The 15,192-nt window shown below is 40.9% G+C and overlaps 1 protein-coding gene across 3 annotated transcripts in view; it reads right to left on the bottom strand.

The window, feature by feature from the left end:
- The window catches only part of wnt5b (wingless-type MMTV integration site family, member 5b), a 247,867-nt gene that overhangs the window by 30,933 nt on the left and 201,742 nt on the right, over positions 1 to 15,192 (bottom strand). For all 3 annotated transcript variants that reach the window (XM_060903424.1, XM_060903426.1, XM_060903425.1), the window contains one exon: positions 2 to 294. In XM_060903424.1, coding sequence (XP_060759407.1) covers positions 2 to 294 — 293 coding nt within the window. The remainder of the gene's footprint in view (position 1; positions 295 to 15,192) is intronic.

The raw sequence follows: 15,192 nt of genomic DNA, 5'->3' as shown, positions 1-15,192 counted from the left end.
CCATTCGTCCAGCCTCGTTATTCTGTAGGTTCATAAGTGTGCGTGCATGATCTATCGAGCCCTTGGGGTAGTTCTTCTCTCGTTCTCGGGCGTCCACGAACTCCCGAGCGAAGCGGTATCCGTAGTTGACGTTGTCCCCGCAGCCACCCCACAGCCAGTCTCTCGGCAGGTCTCGGGGTCGAGCGGCTCGGCTGCAGCCACACGTCGAGAGCTCGCCTTCCCTGCACGCCCGGCTCACCGCATTCACCACACCGGCTGCGCTGATGGCGTACGTGAAGGCTGCTTCCCTGCTGCCTGGAGAAAACACCGACACATGCAGGGAGTCAGAGGAATCGCACAATTATTCTAAATTACAAAGAATTTACAACAAATTTCAGCACTATGTATAAACTAAAATACTCCAACAATTTTGGATGTAATGCAACTCTACGCTACACTTCATTTTGTATGACTGGTCATTTTCACATGACCTGAAGCAGCTAGAAACTGTTGTTTGGTCTGGCAGGAAAAATGGAAACAGAAATGACATGAAATGGGAAGCAATTGAAGAGAACTAGAACTTAATTTCATTGAATGGTTGTACAAATAGATTGTCAGAAACAGGGGTTCAGTAGAAGTCCATTTTTGTCCCTCAAGGTACAATCTACACTAATGTACCTCCTAGGGATCATTATTGGACCTCAAGGTAACTATGTGTCCCTTTTAAGGGTCAAAAAGGTACATATATGTTCCCAAGCAGTATATAAAGGGTACAGATAAGTATCTTAGAGGGTACTGATCCAGTGACAAGCCAGTGTACCGCTAAAGGTACAATAATGTGCTTTATTTTCTGAGTGTGTACAATGAGGCAACATGGTTAGACGTTATTCAATTTTACATCGATGAAGTTATTTTATTTTTTTTAATTACAAAAGCAAAGCCATCTCTAATACTTTTTTTGTCATGTATGTATTATTGGAAGTAGATTGCATAATGTAAGACAGGAAAACGGTCTACATTTTCATTATGAAGAATGAAACCCCCCCCACCACCACAAATGGTGTCCCACTTGAACAACAGGAAGTCAAAGCCGTCCCTAATCCTAACCATAACCAGAGTTGGGAAGTCATGAAGTATAAATACTTTGTTACTGTACTTAAATAGAGTTTTCAGGTATCTGTACTTTACTCTTTACGTGAGCATTTTTTTTCTGACAACTTTCTACTTTTACTTACTCCATTTGAACACAAATATCTGTACTTTCTACTCCTTACATTTCAAATCAGCCTCGTTACTTTCGTTTTAATGCATTTGAAGGGCATTATCGATTAGTTTTATTTTGCATCGTTGCATCTCATCTTCCCAACATCAAAACCAAGTTCACCCGAAATGGACAGGTCAATCACACATAGAAAAGATAACACTGGATTAAACCTACCCAATCTGGCAACCCTGACTCTGAATCAGCATGAGCTGCATTCGAATTCAGCAAACTGAGGTGAACCGGTTTTCCTTGAACTTTTCAAATTTGACATTTTTGTGTAAACATAGCAAATTTTCAATTTAAATAGCAAACATTTTAGCTATATGTGATGTACGCTCTTCATACTCTTCAAATAAGTTATTAGCAAGCATGTAAGGAGCAGCAAGTAAAGGAAAGGTAGTTTACTGTTATATACAGCTGGGTTGTCTATTAGCACACTGCATATTATACATTACATTATATTAAAGCTACACGGCCTTTCAGATTTTTTAAGTGTAGGCCATAAAAATAATTTTCCCCAACACCCAATTATTTTTGTTTAGTGGACTGAAAGCTACTGAATTTGAATCACAGATTTCCAATTTTACTTTATTTTATTTTTTTTAAATAAAACAATTAATGAATTTATCTCCACATGGCCCTAAATTCTCCGCTATTTTTTCCTGCTTCACCATGACGCAATACAAGATACTACATCATGCATCACATGGTGGGCTTTCCCTGTTCGCACAAGGCATTGTGGGATACAAATTTGAAACAGGAGAGAAAAATGGAGGACGTGTGCGAATGAAACGTGAAAGACCGACTACAGTAACGGAAAGCAAGAAGAAAAGACGTTATGTTATATACGAAGGAAAGGAAACGCAGGACCAAACTAATAAATATGGGCGCTCAGCGAGCACCTCGGTGTGATCAGCTGTTCGTTTAGCGACAGAATGGTGGAACTGTCAGTGCACGCTCAAAGGTAAACCTGTAGATGGCAGTAATGCAACACTGTGGATGCCAGCTGCCGTAAAACCCAAAAGAAGAAGAAGGTAAACCTGCGCATGTGCACACGGACTTCCTCTGTCTGCTTGACTGCGCAAAGCAAACGATTTCATGCCCATTATTTGCTTTAATCCCCTCAAATTAAATAACTTCCCAGCCACAGAACGGCCTGATATTTTGAGATATTACAGAAATAAACATACATCACAATCACCACATTTCAGAGGGAACTAAATTTCACCGATTTTATGAAATCGAAAGGCCGTCTTGCTTCAAGTTATACAAAATTATGAGAGGTTCAGTTCGCTTTGCACAGAAACAGTCAGTAGAAATGCCCTTCAAAGGGCTACTTTTTACCTTGAGTACATTTCAGAGTCTGTACTTTTAGAAGAAGAAGAAGAAGAAGCCTTTATTTTTGTCACATGTACACTCAAGCACTGTGACATTCCTCCTCTGCATTTAACCCAACTGAAACAGTGAACACACATGTGAGCAGTAGGCAGCTATGCTACAGCGCCCAGGGACCATTTGGGGGTTAGGTGCCTTGCTCAAGGGCCCTTTAGCCATGAAGTCATAATAAAGAGGGAGGGGAAAGCACTGTTCATTCACTCAACTCCCCTTACAGTTTTCCTGCCGGTCCTGTGAATCAAACCAACGACCCTTTGTAGCAGCCGCAGGCTGCTTCTTTAACCTTCAGGCCATGGCTTTTGTGCTTTTACTTGAGTAAAGAAGTTGAATCAGTACTTCTACTTTGACTCAAATATATTTTTTTTTTACACAAGTATCTGTACTTCCACTTAAGTAAAAAGAGTGTGTGTATGTTTGCTACCTCTGATTGTAACCTTTCTAACTGTTCATACAACCAAAAAGTATTTGTCCCTTTTAAGAAAACCACATTAACAATTAACACATTTTTTTTCTTACGAATATTTACACCATAACCTGTGAACACTTGTATAAATGCCTACATTAGGATTTAATGGTTGTTATCTCATTCGGCCAAGAGGTGAGGAGCTTTATACCATCATGTGTTGTCCATCGTCCGTCCGGCGTCCACATTTCACAAAAATTGCTTGTTTTTGGCAGGAAGGTAGGTCTGCCTGGGGTGCTTCTACCCAAATTTGCATAATTGCAATTAATAATGAAGATGTGGAGTAATTACTTAGGCCCCCGTCACACTTATTCGGAATTAGCAGGAATCAAGCAGAACCAGCCGGAATGAAAAACTTTTCAAAATTTGTGCCACACTCGGGTGGGAATTTCAAACTGACCAACATTCTTACAGCTTTGTAAGAATGCCGTTCGAATACTAGAATGCGCTTCGAACGGCATTCTTACAAAGCTGTAAGAATGTTGGTCAGTTTGAAATTCCCACCCGAGTGTTCCCACCTAGAATGCTGTTAGAATGCAGTAAGAATATTAAGAATGCACTTTGAATGCCGTACGAGTGCGGTTCGATTGCTGCCCGAATACCACCCGAAGTCTGGTCGGAAGGTGCCTCGAATGCTGTACAAATTCACCTCAAATGCAGTCAGAACGCTCCCAGAATAGCCGCCGAATATGTTTTGAAGAATTCAAAGAGACATTCTTTGGTAGAACAACTTGTGTGCTTAGGGTCGTTGTCTTGCTGCATGACCCACCTTCTCTTGAGATTCAGTTCATGGACAGATGTCCTGACATTTTCCTTTAGAATTCGCTGGTATAATTCAGAATTCATTGTTCCATCAATGATGGCAAGCCGTCCTGGCCCAGATGCAGCAAAACAGGCCCAAACCATGATACTACCACCACCATGTTTCACAGATGGGATAAGGTTCTTATGCTGGAATGCAGTGTTTTCCTTTCTTCAAACATAATGCGTCTCATTTAATCCAAAAAGTTATATTTTGGTCTCATCTGTCCACAAAACATTTTTCCAATAGCCTTCTGGCTTGTTCACATGATCTTTAGCAAACTGCAGATGAGCAGCAATGTTCTTTTTGGAGAGCAGTGGTTTTCTCCTTGCAACCCTGCCATGCACACCATTGTTGTTCAGTGTTCTCCTGATGGTGGACTCATGAACATTAACATGATCCAATGTGAGAGAGGCCTTCAGTTGCTTAGAAGTTACCCTGGGGTCCTTTGTGACCTCGCCGACTATTACACGCCTTGCTCTTGGAGTGATCTTTGTTGGTCGACCACTCCTGGGGAGGGTAACAATGGTCTTGAACTTCCTCCATTTGTACACAATCTGCCTGACTGTAGATTGGTGGAGTCCAAACTCTTTAGAGATGGTTTTGTAACCTTTTCCAGCCTGATGAGCATCAACAACGTTTTTTCTGAGGTCCTCAGAAATCTCCTTTGTTTGTGCCATGATACACTTCCACAAACATGTGTTGTGAAGATCAGACTTTGATGGATCCCTGTTCTTTAAATAAAACAGGATGCCCACTCACACCTGATTGTCATCCCATTGATTGAAAACACCTGACTCTAATTTCACCTTCAAATTAACTGCTAATCCTAGAGGTTCACATACTTTTGCCACTCACAGATATGTAATATTGGATCATTTTCCTCAATAAATAAATGACCAAGTATAATATTTTTGTCCCATTTGTTTAGCTGGGTTCTCTTTATCTACTTTTAGGACTTGTGTGAAAATCTGATGATGTTTTAGGTCATATTTATGCAGAAATATAGAAAATTCTAAAGGGTTCACAAACTTTCAAGCACCATTGTATATCGCTTGCAACATTTATTGTGCACTTTAGATCGTTGTTTCTGGATTAGACAGGGCCGGAGTGAGTGAGCTACACAGTCATCGACGATCTTGTGTCTCTTTCTTTCAACATAATTTCTGTCCATGGGTTGAATTAAAGTTAGATTTTGAATAAAACTTAAGTTCAGTTGCCTAAACTTGGGTTTATTTTAACAAATAAAGATTCTGACCTTATTAATGAATAAACATCTCTCAGGTTTACAGCGATGGCATGAGCTTCTTAGAAAAAGTCCGACTTGGATTTATTGAAGCAATCTGTTTCAGATCTTTTCATGAACAAAGTCAATCTGCAAGCGTGAGACCATATTCCAGGACTGAACAGAAAGCAGAAAACACCGTAATGTAATTACGCTGCGACATATGTATTGCGAGTGAGATATGGCCTGCACTAATTAAGCCATGAAGTGATTTGATTCTTGATGTGTGTTAAAGACGGGCCACGTTTTGTTTTGTTTTTTAATGTGAATGCTGTGGTTCATCAAAGCGCCCGCAATCAGGAGCATGCGAGATTGGCTTAGACTGCTCAAGAAACACAATAAAACATTTAGTGGTATGTTATAGGCTTCGTTTTTTCATATTGGAGCTTCTGTGATATCGGCCAGTGTCAAAGTAAAAAAGATTAACACGGTACAGGCCCATTGCGCAGCCCTGCTTCATAACAGGCACGACATCCAGCTGTATGGGTTTCCAGCTACAAAGCTTCATATAAACCAGTTCTGGAATAAATGTCACATCTGCTGTACATGTGTTACCTGACATTTGTTCTGTCGTATCAGGCATCTGGGATGCAGATTTCAAATAACTTAATAACGCATTCCAGACTGTACTGTTTTTTTTTTAAAGGCACATCTTTTAAGAGCTAATAAGAGTCGAGTTCTGCGTCTCTCGATCTCATAATTTGGTCAGTTTATGAAGCTACAACTGCATCTCATTAATTCATTTCAATTCAATTTTACTCATGTATATGAATCCTTATCGTCACAAAGTCGCTTTATAGAACTCTGGATGTATATTTAGCTCCTTAATGAAGAATCCAGATGTGATGGCGACAAGGAAAACTTCCTGAGACAACATGAAGGAGGAATCTTGAGACTCAAAAGAGAACACATCATCTTCTGGGTGACGCCGGATAGCGTGATTATAAATCATTCCCGCATACAGGTGCAGGAGAGTAAAGATAAAAACAGTACCGAGTGTGTTGAAGGATGTTCGGTATGAGCAGCAAGGTCTTTCTGATTAAAGAAGTACAAATCGACAGCATCCAGGGAATAAACTGTTTTTATAAAGTGCTATTCTCAGAGGATCCTTGGACGACCATTTTGTGGAAATATAAACATTTAAGAGGATGTATAGTTCACCTGAGAGTAACTGAAAATGAATATTATATTCTATCCACATTCACTGGATATGAGTAATCGCGCACTCTGATTGGCTACTCTAATCAGATACTAGGATATCAGCTCATATACTGTGAGTGGAGAAAAATAAAATGGTGGCGTGTGTTGCTGAACCAACCGAGGACGAAATAAAAACTCTACTCGAAAACAAAACCTCAAAAAAGTACAAAAAAGAAAGGCAATAAAATATGGAATGAAAGTATTTGATGGTAAGTACTTTTTTTTCGAGAATTATTATTATCGCATTTTTCACAAATTGATCCTGTCATTTCGCTGGTTTGTTTACATTCTAAGCAGAAATTATTCTGTTGGACAGTTTGTGTAAAGTTTTTATTTATCGAATTTGCAAAAAATAAGAGTAAACATGCTCCGTTTCTCAAAATCCAGTGAATGTGGATGGAATAAAACAGTTATTCCACTCGGTGCTATGCACCTCGTCAACTATCAGCTCACGTACGACTCGATTTCGTGGAATAACTGTTAAATATTTTCCCTCTTATATTGGCATATAGCAGCATGTAAAGATCATGTGAAATATTTTTTATCGTTGATGCACCAATACCAACCCTAAAAAGTTTAATGCAGACCCCTACAGAGAGTTTCAATGAGCCCTTGCCTATTAAATAATATTTTTTTAAAATGCTTTTATCATTTCCTTGTGTGTTCTGACTTTATTTATTAAATATATTGAATACAGACTGAAATGTTTTATATTTTCATAACTGCATGTCTCATTAAATTCAACAATTTAACCATTTTGGATTTTATAGAATATTTGAGTGAGAGTTTTTGGATTGTCATAATCATTTTTTTTTTTTTTTTGCTGACTTTTTCAACTATTTCTAAAGCATCATATCAAATTTGTACCATTTGTACATATTAATAAAATTTTATTTATTTTATTTTTTTTAACCAGTCAGACACAATTTGTGTAAAATTGTTAGATTTAAAATGAGATTTTTTTTTTAATATTGTTTGGCAAAGAATCCCTATAAAAAACAGTTTGCCATTTATTTCTCATTCAGTCTTTCAGTCACTCCTAATAAAAAGCATTTCATTTCAGTTTTATTGAACAAATAATTGCATTGTACGCTGTGTGAACACTTTTTAACTTTGACAAGCAAAACACTGACACAATACCCATTTTTCCCCACTTTGGCTCACTGAAAGTGTGATTTAAAGCCATGTTTTCAGAGCTTGTGGACTGTTTTGCCCACAAAAACCTCAAGAAGTTGTCCACTGTACCCGTCTTTTATATCGTCATACACATCTACTTGCTCCTTATTTATTTATTTTTATTGGGTGCTCAGGCTGTAGCCAAGTAGGGGAGAGCAGGGAGACTTGGGATGGCAGAGACTTGGGACATTTTGTTGTCTCATCTCATCTCATTATCTCTAGCTGCTTTATCCTGTTCTACAGGGTCACAGGCAAGCTGGAGCCTATCCCAGCTGACTACGGGTGAAAGGCGGGGTACACCCTGGACAAGTCGCCAGGTCATCACAGGGCTGACACATAGACACAGACAACCATTCACACTCACATTCACACCTACGCTCAATTTAGAGTCACCAGTTAACCTAACCTGCATGTCTTTGGACTGTGGGGGAAACCGGAGCACCCGGAGGAAACCCACGCGGACACGGGGAGAACATGCAAACTCCGCACAGAAAGGCCCTCGCCGGCCACGGGGCTTGAACCCGGACCTTCTTGCTGTGAGGCGACAGCGCTAACCACTACACCACCGTGCCGCCCTACATTTTGTTGTATTCCTATAAATTAATTTCAACCAATCAGGTTTTGGATTCCATCAGAAGTTCGATGCTTCCTCTTAGAGTAACTGATTTCCTTTGGAGCCACAAACCTGGACACTGCAATAAGGTTTGTGCAGTTCAGTATTTTGTCAATCAGAACGTGCATTTTCTACTTCGCCTCTACATCCATTCTATGGTGTAATGTACGCTGGTGAGTTGGAGATTTGTTAGGAATTAAAGTTTATAGCCTCGAGTTACCAGATATAGTATTATTTATTAAACTTAAATTCTGGGGGAAAAAATTAAAGGATTTTCCCCAAAAAATGTCCAGGTGGGGAGAGTTGGGACAGTTCATCATCTCATCTCATCTCATTATCTCTAGCCCCTTTATCCTTCTACAGGGTCGCAGGCAAGCTGGAGCCTATCCCAGCTGACTACGGGCGAAAGGCGGGGTACACCCTGGACAAGTCGCCAGGTCATCACAGGGCTGACACATAGACACAGACAACCATTCACACTCACATTCACACCTACACTCAATTTAGAGTCACCAGTTAACCTAACCTGCATGTCTTTGGACTGTGGGGGAAACCGGAGCACCCGGAGGAAACCCACGCGGACATGGGGAGAACATGCAAACTCCGCACAGAAAGGCCCTCGCCGGCCCCGGGGCTCGAACCCAGGACCTTCTTGCTGTGAGGCGACAGCGCTAACCACTACACCACCGTGCCGCCCACAGTTCATCATGTAACAGGTTTTTTCTTGTGGTTTACAAATATAAACTTGTTTAAAAATGTGTGTTAAAATGTGGGCGTGCCCCTGTATGAGGATTAATCCTATTTCATTCCTCCTTGAGAATGGAGCTGTTTAGTCGAGTCAGATTTGAGGTAAACGGACGTTTTTCTATCGCTGTACCAACATTGCATGTTCATACGGTTCATATGGGACGAGTTTTGATCATAAATAAAAATGACACGTAGGATTGAGCTAGGGATTTTATTTTTGTCCCATATCTCCACTCAATGTTCCATGTCTCCTCGCAAAAAAAAAAAAAGACAGTAAAAGTGAATCCTGAAGGCCAGGATATGTGACGAGCTGAGAAACTAATGTTGTGGTGAGATTAAAGAGGATAATAAAGGGTAGAGTAAATACTCTCTAATGCGATATGAATGTGACACTAAATGCAAAGAATTTCACACCATCTATAAAAGCAAACTGAAAACTTATCCCAAGTTGAATCACTCTGCCCTACTATTTCCATCCTGTTTTATATCTTATTGTGTGGTGTATATACAGTTGTGGTCAGAAGTTTACATACAGTGACCTGAATGTCATCTTGGATATGAATGTCATGGGAATATTTGGGCTTTCAGTCATTTCTTTGAACTGTTCTTTTTCCGTGGCAGAATGATTGTACAGTATACAGCTTTAAAGACCCACTGACAACTTTTTACACCACGTAATATGTGTATTTATTGTTTTATTGCTGTATTGTGAAATAAAATATCCAAAACTCAACTTGAATAAAGGGTCGTCTTTGTAGAAAATCAAGAATTTCAGAGCCGATTTTGTGTTTTTTGCCCCGGCTTCTACAAGCGCCATGAGCCATTTGCCCATTTTTGCCGCTAGGGCGAGTGACGTCACATCAGTGTATGTCGTTCTGGATTGCATGAAAACAAAACATGAAGCAGGGAAGCTATCGAGATTGTCTGCCCTCACGTCTATTAAAGATTCTGTTTAAACAGCATAATGTCTTAAACATATGGTCCTGGTCACGTCACACTATTGGTCCCACTCCAAAAAACATCATGTCTAAGCTCCTGTTAGATCATGTTAGATACAGTAGCTACCAGAAGTTTAGGTCATATTTATGCAGAAATATCAAAAACTCCAAAGGGTTCACAAACTTTCAAAACATGCCGGATGACATCTTATATCTATCACTCCACACATATATCATGTATATTATCCTAACTAAATATATGAAACAAGGTATTGGCCTTTCAGTTGTTGTACATTACTGGTATTAGCTGCTTTGGCCTATTGATAAGTAATATGCAATGGTATAAGACGCATTTGTGACGTTACAACAAATTTTAAACAACATACATGTATTGAATAACAACACATAGCCACGTACCCTGGCTCGTTCTCTTTTGGCAAAGGCACCACCGGACTTTCGCTTTTTGACCGCCCCTTCGGGGGGTCTGCGGTCATCTGTTTCTCTTTTGACAGATTGATTCGGCCCGGGCCTGTCAAACAACGTCGGCACAGCCGACTCCTCCAACACCAGTGGATAAGTTGGATCAAACGTTCTTCGAGTCCTGGACGACAAAGTGAAACAGTGCTCCTCGAAATGTGCTGAACAGAGACGTGACCATTTTGTTGACTTCCAGTTCGCACGTGTTTTGGAAACATTCCTTTCCCACTCTTTTGCTATTTCAGGGTGTTTTTTCCAAGGAAAGGAATGGAGTTTCACTCCTTCCGACGTGGTGTTAGAACAGGCCAATTTATGCTGACAACCCAGTCCTCGCAGACGGTGTCGCAGACAGTGTCTGCGTAGCCCCCCCACCTTCGCAGACGCTCTGCGCGCACCTCCCAAAAATTGTGACCACCGCAGAAGCCTCGCAGACAGCGCCGCAGACAAGAGGGCTCTGATTGGTCCACTCTACCCGCTGTACACGCACTTCCGCTTCCCTACTTTCCCGGTTTGTTTTGTTTTCACAACCGGCATTTTTAAAAACACGAGCGAAGATGGAGCAGCATGAAGAGCGGTTGATTGAGGAAGTGAGGAAGTACGTACATCTATACGACTCCAGTTCTAGTCATTATAAAAAAAAAAGTTCTAGTCATTATAAGTAACTGGAGGATAAACACTCCACTAACCACACCCACCAACTACTCCTAGCGACTTCGCCCCCCCTTGCGTTGTGCCGGTGAATAACATCGCGCACGCCTATTCCCCCGCTCAACAATAAATTACAACTGTCTGCGAAAAGCTATCTGCGAAAGCCTTGTCGCAAGAGCATGCAGAGGCCTGTAAGCCACACATATAATCCCTTTTCGGTTAGACTCCATTTAACTTTTTCACGCAAGGAAATCACAACAAAACCACAGCTCAATATCACAAGACTTGTGAGAACTGAACCAACATAGTGACTTGTAAACAAAAATGACACACTGATGTGACGTCACTTCCGGCATCTCTGAATGAGCCCAGTTCATATCCAGGTCAATCTCCCTGCACGAAATTTAAAATTACTTCTGATGTTTAAAACGGACAGTTAAACCAAGAATTAAAACCAGAATTTATCTTTGGAGTCATCTATTGTTTGTTTAAAAATTAATACGAAATGACTGTCAGTGGGTCTTTAATAAAAAAAAAACCCACTAGAATTTGGTACACAAGTTTTAATTTTCTTTGAGTTTTCTGAAATCAACACAGGGCCAAAATTATACATACAGGGTCAAAAATTTACATACCCTCACTTAGACGATTAATTCAGAGGTGCTGAAACTTCCAAAATGTCTCTTATCTTGCCAAGGTCGAGGTCTCTTAACTTCCTGTTAGTGATCATGATTGACTACAGCTGGTAGCTTCTCTGCACCTTCATAAAAAGGGTTTGTTTACAGCACTCATTGGATTGATCAACACACAGTAAAATGGGAAAGTCCAAGGAGCTCAGTGCAGATCTGAGAAAGAGGATCGCAGATATCTACAATTCCGTAATGTCTCTTGGAACCATTTCTAAACAACTGCAAATTCCAAGATCAGTTCAAACAATTGTATCCAAATTATTGTGAGGTGTAGTCACTTTGCCAAGCCACTTTGCTTCAAGAAAACCCAAACTGTCACTCTCAGTTGAAAGGAAATTGGTTTGGATGGTCAGGAACAACCTGGGAGCCATCATGGCACAGCCCTGCCATGAACTGGAAGCTGATGGATCACTGTCTACAGTTCAGATCACCATGGACTAAGAGGCTGCTATTCAAGAAATAACCCCCTGCTCCAAAACCGACACCTTCAAGCTTAACTAAAGTTTGAAGCTGACCACATGGACAAAGAAAAAGCCTTCTGGAGGAAAGCTGTATGGTCAGATGAGACAAAGATTGAGTTGTTTGGCCACAATGACCACCATGTACAGAAGGACACTGTACCAGCTGGTGGTGGTGGTAGGATCATCATGCTCTGGAGCTGTTTTGCTGCCAGTGGAACTGGTTCATTGCACAAAGTGGATGGAATAATGAAGAAGGAGGACTACCTCAGAATTCTTCAGCATAAACCATCAGAAACTTGAACACGACTTGGGACTTGAGAGTTACAACAGGACAATGTACCCGAACACACATCAGAGCTGGTTGTGGAGGATAAAGCAGGCTAACATTAAACTTAAAACAAGCCCCAACTCCAACCCTGTTGAAAATACATGGACCGTGCGTACAAGTCGAGTCCATGCCAAGAAAAAAAAAACAAAAAACAAATTTAATTGAACTCCACCAATTCTACCTTGAAGAGTTCTTCCAGAAGCTTGTTCATGGTAAACAAAAATGTTTGGTCAAGGTGAATCTTGCAAAGAGACATTTTAGAAGAAGAAGAAACCTTTATTTGTCACATGCACACTTCAAGCACAGTGAAATTCATCCTCTGCATTTACCCCATCTGAAGCAGTGAACACACGCACACACACCCAGAGCAGTGGGCAGCCACACTACAGCGCCCAGGGAGCAGTCAGGGGTTCGGTACCTTGCTCAAGGACACCTCAGCCCAAGACAGCCCCACATCAACCTAAATGCATGTCTTTGGACTGTGAGGGAAACCGGAGCACTTGGAGGAAACCCACGCGGACACGGGGAGAACATGCACAGAAAGGCCCTCGCCAGCCGCTGGGTTCGAACCCAGAACCTTCTTGCTGTGAGGCAACCGTGCTAACCACTACACCACCAATTCAACCATGAAGAGTCCTGAAATATCCAACCAGAATTCTGTCAGAAGCTGTTTTACACAAAGGTTGTACAACCCCGATTCCAAAAAAGTTGGGACAAAGTACAAATTGTAAATAAAAATGGAATGCAATAATTTATAAATCTCAAAAACTGATATTGTATTCACAATAGAACATAGACAACATATCAAATGTCGAAAGTGAGACATTTGGAAATTTCATGCCAAATATTGGCTCATTTGAAATTTCATGACAGCAACACATCTCAAAAAAGTTGGGACAGGGGCAATAAGAGGCTGGAAAAGTTAAAGGTACAAAAAAGGAACAGCTGGAGGACCAAATTGCAACTCATTAGGTCAATTGGCAATAGGTCATTAACATGACTGGGTATAAAAAGAGCATCTTGGAGTGGCAGCAGCTCTCAGAAGTAAAGATGGGAAGAGGATTACCAATCCCCCTAATTCTGTGCTCCACTATTTGTCGGCGATATCAGAAAGGAGGAGTTTGACAGTGTAAAACTGAAAAGAGTTTGAACATATCATCAAAAGATTCAGAGAATCTGGAAGAATCTCTGTGCGTAAGGGTCAAGGCTGGAAAACCATACTGGGTGCCCGTGATCTTCGGGCCCTTACATGGCACTGACTCACATACAGGCATGCTTCTGTATTGGAAATCACAAAATGGGCTCGGAAATATTTCCAGAGAACATTATCTGTGAACACAATTCACCGTGCCATCCGCCGTTGCCAGCTAAAACTCTATAGTTCAAAGAAGAAGCCGTATCTAAACATGATCCACAAGCGCAGACGTCTTCTCTGGGCCAAGGCTCGTTTAAAATGGACTGTGGCAAAGTGGAAAACTGTTCTGTGGTCAGACGAATCAAAATGTGAAGTTCTTTATGGAAATCAGGGACGCCGTGCCATTCGGACTAAAGAGGAGAAGGACGACCCAAGTTGTTATCGGCGCTCAGTTCAGAAGCTTGCATCTCTGATGGTACGGGGTTGCATTAGTGCATGTAGCATGGGCAGCTTACACATCTGGAAAGACACCATCAATGCTGAAAGGTATATCCAGGTTCTAGAGCAACATATGCTCCCATCCAGACGACATCTCTTTCAGGGAAGACCTTGCATTTTCCAACATGACAATGCCAAACCACATACTGCATCAATTACAGCATCATGGCTGCGTAGAAGAAGGGTCCGGGTACTGAACTGGCCAGCCTGCAGTCCAGATCTTTCACCCATAGAAAACATTTGGCGCATCATAAAATGGAAGATATGACAAAAAAAGACCTAAGACAGTTGAGCAACTAGAATCCTACATTAGACAAGAATGGGTTAACATTCCTATCCCTAAACTTGAGCAACTTGTCTCCTCAGTCCCCAGACGTTTACAGACTGTTGTAAAGAGAAAAGGGGATGTCTCACAGTGGTAGACATGGCCTTGTCCCAACTTTTTTGAAATGTGTTGTCATGAAATTTAAAATCACCTAATTTTTCTCTTTAAATGATACATTTTCTCAGTTTGAACATTTGACATGTCATCTATGTTCTATTCTGAATAAAATATGGAATTTTGAAACTTCCACATCATTGCATTCCGTTTTTATTTACAATTTGTACTTTGTCCCAGCTTTTTTGGAATCGGGGTTGTATGTATATTTTTGACCCTGTGTTGATTTCAGAAAACCCAAAGAAAATTAAAACTTGTGCACCAGTGTGTGTGTGTGTGTGTGTGTTTTTAATTAAAGCTGTATGCTGTACAATCATTCTGCAACAGAAAAAGAACAGTTCAGAGAAATTACTGAAAGCCCAAATATTGCCATGACATTCATATCCAAGAGGACATTCAGGTCACTGTATGTAAACTTCTGACCACAACTGTGTATAAAGCTCATCACCCCCTGGCTTTCCTGATGCGCATCTGGACAAACAAACAAACAAACAAACAAACAAACAAACTCCACTCCATATCCAGATCAACTAATCCCGACGACAGAAAAAAAGGGAAAGGAAAAAGAAAAACACGGGTGTGTGTGCGCTACATTCCTCGGATGCGCCTCCACGACGCAGAGGGACGTTTTATTGGCCTCTGGTGCGAGACTTCA

The sequence above is a fragment of the Neoarius graeffei genome, chromosome 21 (genome assembly GCF_027579695.1).
Source record: "Neoarius graeffei isolate fNeoGra1 chromosome 21, fNeoGra1.pri, whole genome shotgun sequence".
NCBI classification, from domain to species: Eukaryota; Metazoa; Chordata; class Actinopteri; order Siluriformes; family Ariidae; genus Neoarius; species Neoarius graeffei.
Note: the sequence above shows the minus strand (reverse complement) of the source record. Positions and strands in the feature narration are given on the sequence as shown.